This window comes from Mesoplodon densirostris, chromosome 2 (assembly GCF_025265405.1).
Source record: "Mesoplodon densirostris isolate mMesDen1 chromosome 2, mMesDen1 primary haplotype, whole genome shotgun sequence".
NCBI lineage: Eukaryota > Metazoa > Chordata > Mammalia > Artiodactyla > Ziphiidae > Mesoplodon > Mesoplodon densirostris.
Window position 1 is genome coordinate 96,453,628 of NC_082662.1, and position 7,703 is coordinate 96,461,330.

The 7,703-nt window shown below is 43.7% G+C and overlaps 1 protein-coding gene across 1 annotated transcript; it reads left to right on the plus strand.

Moving 5' to 3' along the window:
- Positions 1-360: 360 nt before the first annotated feature.
- On the plus strand, positions 361-1,648 carry PRMT6 (protein arginine methyltransferase 6). Its single transcript, XM_060085923.1, has one exon. The coding sequence runs from the start codon at positions 420-422 to the stop codon at positions 1,545-1,547; it is 1,128 nt and encodes a 375-aa protein (XP_059941906.1). The 5' UTR covers positions 361-419; the 3' UTR covers positions 1,548-1,648.
- The last annotated feature ends 6,055 nt before the right edge of the window (positions 1,649-7,703 follow it).

Here is a 7,703-nt window from a genome sequence, read left to right on the forward strand (position 1 = left end):
CTCTAAGAGTTGCAACTGTCCAGATGAGACGGTAGTATATGAACGGTGCCGCCCAGATAATTCTGTGTAATAAAAAATCTGGGAGTTGAGTAGACATGACAAAACATGGATTTATTAAAGTGGGCGTGTCCACTTCAGGAAGGGAGTGAAAGCAAAAGAGAATCGAGGATCTAAGGGAAGGAGGAGGAACGTAAAGAATCATAGAATATGGATGCAGGGTGGTGGGAGAGGGATTCCACGACACCAAAGCAGCAGGTAAAAAAGCAGAGTACAGCTCAGAGGCATCTGGCGGGCACTCGCCCGGCGCCCCACCAGAAGCGGGCGGCACGAGCGCGCACTACAAATACCAGAAGCCCCCGCTTCCTAGAGCTCGCGCCGCGTCGCGCAACGTACGCCGGGAGCCGGCCTGAGCCGCCAAGATGTCGCAGCCCAAGAGAAGAAAGCTTGAGTCGGGGGGCGGCGGCGAAGGAGGGGAGGGAACTGAAGAGGAAGATGGCGGAGAGCTGGAGGTGGCCCTGCCACGACCCCGGAGGACTAGGCGGGAGCGGGACCAGCTGTACTACCAGTGCTACTCGGATATATCGGTCCACGAGGAGATGATTGCCGACCGCGTCCGCACCGATGCCTACCGCCTGGGTATCCTGCGGAACTGGGCAGCGCTGCGGGGCAAGACCGTGCTGGACGTGGGCGCGGGCACCGGCATTCTCAGCATCTTCTGTGTCCAGGCCGGGGCCCGGCGCGTGTACGCGGTGGAGGCCAGCGACATCTGGCAACAGGCCCGGGAGGTGGTGCGGCTCAACGGGCTGGAGGACCGGGTGCACGTCCTGCCGGGGCCGGTGGAGACGGTGGAGTTGCCGGAGCAGGTGGATGCCATCGTGAGCGAGTGGATGGGCTGCGGACTCCTGCACGAGTCCATGCTGAGCTCTGTGCTCCACGCGCGGACCAAGTGGCTGAAGGAGGGCGGTCTTCTACTGCCGGCTTCCGCCGAGCTCTTCGTGGCGCCCATCAGCGACCAGATGCTGGAGTTGCGCCTAAGCTTCTGGAGCCAGATGAAGCAGCTCTACGGTGTGGACATGAGCTGCCTGGAGAGCTTCGCCACGCGCTGCCTCATGGGCCACTCAGAAATCGTGGTGCAAGGCCTGTCCGGCGAGGATGTGCTGGCCCGGCCGCAGTGCTTTGCTCAGCTGGAGCTGGCCCGCGTCGGCCTGGAGCAGGAGCTGGAGGCGGGGGTGGGTGGGCGCTTCCGCTTCAGCTGCTACGGCTCGGCTCACATGCACGGCTTTGCCATCTGGTTCCAGGTGATCTTCCCCGGAGGGGACTCGGAGAAACCCCTGGTGCTGTCCACCTCGCCTTTTCACCCAGTCACGCACTGGAAGCAGGCACTCCTCTACCTGAACGAGCCTGTGCAAGTGGAGCAAGATACGGACGTTTCCGGAGAGATCACGCTGCTGCCCTCCCAGGACAACCACCGTCACCTACGCGTGCTGCTGCGCTACAAAGTGGGCGACCAGGAGGAAAAGACCAAAGACTTTGCCATGGAGGACTGAGCGTGGCCTTCTCTCCCAGCTACCTCCCGAGGCGGCCAGACCTGCGCGGTAGAGGCGGAGGGGGGTCGGAGGAGAAAGGGAAATCTCACGTGCAAGTAGGGGACATTATCTTCCGTCTCCCTTTCCCCTTAGGGCCCCTGGGGAGGGAGAATAACTTCAGTCTCCCTTCGAGGAGATTCTTCTGGCGATATTTATTAAAAAGTGATTTTGATCCCCCTCAACGACCGAAACAGCGTGTTTATTAATGGCCCTTTAAGCCTCAAAAGCACGTGGTACCAAGCACTTGTATTTCTTTTGTTTCATGCAAAAAAGGGGGAAAAAGGGAAGAAAATGTCAGTTTGTGAAGGCTCCATTCACATCCCAGACACCTGACACCCTAAGTCTAAAACCAGGGAGAGGGTAAAGGGGTTTATAATTAGACTCCATAAATCTCCAATATGACTAATATCTCTCCAGAGCCATATTCCCTCCCTTCCCAGGTGCCTCTAGGCTACGGTATTTCTTTCTCATTGTTTTTTAAATAAATTTTACTACTGGTAACGTGGGAGAGGAGAATGAGGACAAAGTTTAAATAACACTTCCTTAGCGTGCTAAAGTTGATGAACACCTTACTCCATTAAGTGAAGTTTTATTTCACTTAATGGAGTAAGGTGTTCATCAACTTTAGCACCCTAAGGAATTGTACAGCACACCTAAGAAATCTAGAAGGTACATTTAGGAGAAAAAGACCTGAAAGATGGTGAAGTAGTATGGATGTTTTAATTGTTTTTACTCTTTAAGATTTAACCAAGAAAATGTTCCATAATAAAATTTTTGTGTACTGCTTTAAAATAAGCTGATACAGGAGGTTTCTTCTGATCCTGACCTAAGGGCTTATTTATCATCATGGGAGAATTATTTAAGCTTACTAAATTACGGAAAATATTTTCTCAGCTAGAAAATTAAACTCCCTCATTCAGAGGGATCATGTGAAAGTTTTTTAGTGTTTTTTGGGGGTTTTTTTTTTTCCTTTTAGCTCAGCTGAATGTGAAAGTTATGAATTTAGGAAAATCATTTGTAATGAAGTGTGAGCCATGTTATCAAATTTATTTTACCGATGTTTCCCTCCTTATCTCTGTGGCAAATAAAGCATTGGCACTCGCTCTATTTTTATAGATGAAGTAAGTCTTGTGTACTGTTTGAGTTATAGATTTCACCTTTTTTAATATTGTTCTTAAAAAACGTGTTACAGCCCCTACAGAATATAGCTTAAGGATAATTCAACTATGCTTAATGTATGGTTTCTTCATACTAGTAGCTTTTGTATGCTAATAGAAAACAGGTGTGAAAAACTGGTCTTCTGAAGTACTCTAACGTAGTTCTGTTATTTTAACTGAGTTTTCTCCTTTATTCATTGCTTATTAAAATATTCAAGTATTACAACTAAGTTTCTAAAATTTAGTATCAGCACGAGATCTACCATTATGAAAGGAAACATACATGTACAAAATCATCAACTTTACAAGACCCTTGAATAGCAAGTAATACATTTATAGTTGTCACCATGTTGATGTTAGGATAATTAGCTCATGTAAATGGTACAGTTATAGCAAGCTAGGCCTGATTTAAGCTAGAGGTATAATTACTTCCTTATGTTAGGGTCAACTGTATTTTAAGTTGAACATTTATTTATTTAGCATTTTAGTGTACAGTTTTGAGTAGATTTCTGGTGTTTGTTTTAACTTCCTATAACGATCCCTTTGCTGTATGTGTACAGTATTGCCAGTATAAGCACACAAAGGGAACACCAGTTAAAACTTTGGGTAACTGTAGAAGTAAAAGGTAAGTATTTCATAATTACACAGAATTTAAAATTCTTATTGTTACTGTTTCCCCAAAGTAAGATGGATTATCATAAAAATACAGCTAAAGCCATTAGTCATGTGGCAACGTAACATAGTGGTTAAAATCTTGGACTCAGGAGTCAGACAGCTCATGCTGGAATCTAGGCTCCACCACTCTGTGTGACCGGGCAAAATAATTAACCTCTGTTTCTTCTCCAGTGCTGTCATGCAAATGGTGTAACAATCATACCTGCCCTATAGAAATGTGAGGATACTATGAGTTAATACATGCAAGCACATAGTGCCTGGTACATAATAAGATCTCAATAACTTCTTGCTGTTGTAATTGCGGAAAAGTAATATGCAAACCTGGACCAGCTGGACACATAGAAAATGTGATAAAGAATAAATTAGTCAACATTTTGATTTTTTTACAGGTGTTGTTTGACAGTACAAGCATGGCCGTATATGATGAGCAATGTATGACACTGGATACCAGATGATCCAAAGGAGCCTAAGCCCTGAAGTGAGGATTCTTCCAGAAGGATGAGGTTGTGAGATGCACCAAAATTCAGGCACTGTCCAAGCACTGTATGAACTGGTACTGATTGCTTAGGGTCACTTGGGTCACAGGAAAAAACTACCAGCCCTAAGGAGAGAAAAACATGGTGAAGTCCTACCTGCTTTCCTCAAAGAGCTTACATTTATTTAGCACTGTGAAACTTTCCAGATATTTTCATTAACTCACTGGACCAATGGACATTTTATTTGGTATACAATATAATAGTCATTGTGATAAGTGCTTAGGATATAAACCAGTAAAACATAGTTTCTCCTTCAAATAGGTATGTTCACAGGATAAACCAGAAAGTAAAATAAACAAAAAATAATGGGCAAAAGACTGGGTGGTGTAGGTGTCAGGGAGGGCAAGTAATTATCTTCACCTTACATACTAGGAAAAAAGAGTTACACAGATTTTGAAGGATTTAGCCTAAGGTTATGTAACTAATTCATGACAATTTAACACAAGTCTTTCAATTCCTAACCAACAAAAGACCCCTTAGATTAAGGAAGTCTCACTGGAGACCTGTCTCACAGGCCTCAAAGAGCCACCACCTTCAGTATATAGGATCTTCAGGTTGACAAATACTAGGCACTCATGAAGCATTCCCTGTTCCCATTCCCCTAACAGAGCTAATCAAATGTGGCACTTTCTGAGGCCCCCCAGGGGACTGAATCCTCAACATAGTAGCAAAGGTAAGCAAACTCTGCCATTCTACTTGGTACTTGATGCTGGACAGCAGAGAGACATCTGGCCAGGCAGTCATTCATTTAATGATTTAATAAACACCAGCTATCTAACAGTTAAGGAAGCAGATCCTACTCTCAAAAAACTGGGGTCTGGTGGGGAGTAGAATTACTTACATCAATAATCTGCATTCATTCTTTATCTGGAAAGATTTCATTCCAACTAAATCTTACCCCTGCTGAAGCAAGGATAGGAAGCCAGCCCTCTTCTCAATTTCATTCTTAAAATTTTGCCCAAGTGCAAAAATACTCCTTATCATTGCATAGATTATGAGCTCCTCAGAGAAAAATTTCTCTGTGGTGTTAGTTCCAAAAATAAATCTATGTCCTCTATATAACTGGTTTGTTTCAGCTAACGGACACAATATTTTGGGTAGATGACCCTTCTCACACTGGCTACTAGAAAGTTGAGCCAAATTTATAGTTCACTTGTGCTTTTTGTTTTTAGCTTTATATCTGGCTTCATTTCCATAACCCAGTTTTTTTTCTTGATTTGTCCCTCAATAAAAATGTTTTGTTGGAATTTATGTATCTTTGTTCTCTTCTAATACTTTCTGGCATTAAGATATTTTCCTCCTTTTTGGAATACCTGCAATAGTTCTGAGGGTGAGGAGGTTGGAGAAAAGGCCAGAGGACCCTGATGTACGCCCCCTTTATTTTCTATGAAATGTGATGTCCAAAGTTGTTCATATGGATGGAAAGCTGATTGGATCCCATCCTTTTAGCCAACCTACAGCATTTTACACTTCGTAGAATCAAGATTTCTGAATGTGTGACAAACTCAGACATGTAGACAATCTTGAGGAAACCTTGAATATTCTGCAGCTCTTTGTAAGCCTAGAACAGGCCCTAATTGCATCTTAAACACAACCGTAGAGTTGTAGATTGCCAAACCCCTTCCAAAAGTGTGTGAAAATAGTTTAAAGTGATGATAAAGAGGAAGGAAGGCCATAATGAGACTATTTCTCATATATGCACTTGTAGGGAAAGATTTGAAACAAAGCATCTAAACCTACCTAAACACAGAATTTTCTTAAAAATTAAGATATCAACAGTAGCATTGGAATTGTGTTCCTTGGAGAGCTTTGATAATTAAATTCATCATTATTGATAGTAATAATTTTGGGGAAAGACTGGTGAGATTTCAGTTGGATAGCTTTTTAACTCTAAAAATGATCACGTAGAAATTTAGAATACATAGAACTGGGGGCGGGGGGGCCAGAATTCCTCCTTCTCTTTCTATAGGCTGTCCCCTGCAAGGAAAGGAAGGACAGAAAAAGGAAAGTGAGATGGAAAGAAATCTTCCCCACACATTTTTAAATACAGGCATTCCTGCAGTCACGTGATATTTGTATCACGTGATATTTGTGAAACCCTTCACATTCTGCAATACTATACACTAAAAATAAGGAAAAATTAGGTTGGGTGGACCATCACAACCTATGAAATTTTGTAACCAAGAGCACTAAGAAGACTAACTCTAATAAAAATAGTAGCAGTTTAAACAGATGTTAACCCTAATAAATAAACATTGCAGTAAATAAGACAGATTGATGAAAAGGCATAAGGAAGAGTTACAGAGACAAAACAAAATGCTCAAAGATGGGGAGAAGGCTTAATAAGCCTTTCTAGGACATAGAGCATGTGGCTGAACAGAGCCAAGAGGAAGAATGTAGGGTGTGACATATTCCTCTTTGGCTAGCTGCATTTACTTGTGTATGTGTACTTTGTGTTCTGTGGGTGCTACCTGGTGGTGTTAAATATTAATGATGGGAATGATCCATATGAATCAATCAACTTCCACATTATGTTTTGACATTGTTCCTCTACTTACCAATATCATTTGAGTTCATTATTTTACAGAAACATGCACTGTAGCACAACATTCTGTCCTTTGTTTGATTTCCAGAAATTATAAAGTACTTCAAAATTCCATTGGGTTTATGGATCTTTTCAATGTGGGGTTTTTTTTTTTTTTTGCGGTATGCGGGACTCTCACCGTTGTGGCCTCCCCCGTTGCGGAGCACAGGCTCCGGACGCGCAGGCTCCGGACGCGCAGGCTCAGCGGCCATGGCTCACGGGCCCAGCCGCTCCGCGGCATATGGGATCCTCCCAGACCGGGGCACGAACCCGTATCCCCTGCATCGGCAGGCGGACTCTCAACCACTTGCGCCACCAGGGAGGCCCAATGTGGGTTTTTTTAAAGGAAAATGGAATGGAGTGGAAGACTTACAGGTGGCTGTAACCACCCTTTAGCATGAATCTATTTATTTTATTATTTTGGTCACCAGGAAAGATTCAACAGGAAAGGGGAATAGAAATTCTGGCCTGTGTAGAGTGGAAGGAAAATAGTTGAGTATTCAGAAGGTGGTTAGATAGTGGGATTGAGGATAATCAGTATTTTTCTAGAGCCAAAGGTAGCATAAAAAACACCTTGGGGTCAGAGACCTGAAAGTTAGGAGAGAAGCACATAAATAAAGGTTAGAATTCCCATGTATACACTTTGCCTACATCACAATATCCTTAGGGTAAGCTTTTCTGAAGTCATGGGCTCAGAACATAACTAAGATTATTTTGATCGATTAAAAATAATTGCTTATTTTGATACCTGTACTTAATCTCTCCTTTCAGCTTAGATTCTAAACTTATTCAAAGACTCTTCTATGTAAGAACTTCCTAATCGTCTCAAATTTATGAACAAACCCTTCCAACCTCCATTAACTCGAGTGATGTGCAGCTTAGTAATGGGTGATATGGAGTGGGGTGACATTAGACCTTTTTTAAAAAAACACTTGCAGCTTTGCTCTTGGTAAAACTATTATATTTAAGGACAAAGTGCAGGGCTTCCCTGGTGGCACAGTGGTTGAGAGTCCACCTGCCGATGCAGGGGACACGGGTTCGTGCCCTGGTCTGGGAGGATCCCACATGCCATGGAGCGGCTGGGCCCGTGAGCCATGGCCTCTGAGCCTGCACGTCTGGAGCCTGTACTCCACAGCAGAAGAGGCCACAGCAGTGAGAGGCCCGT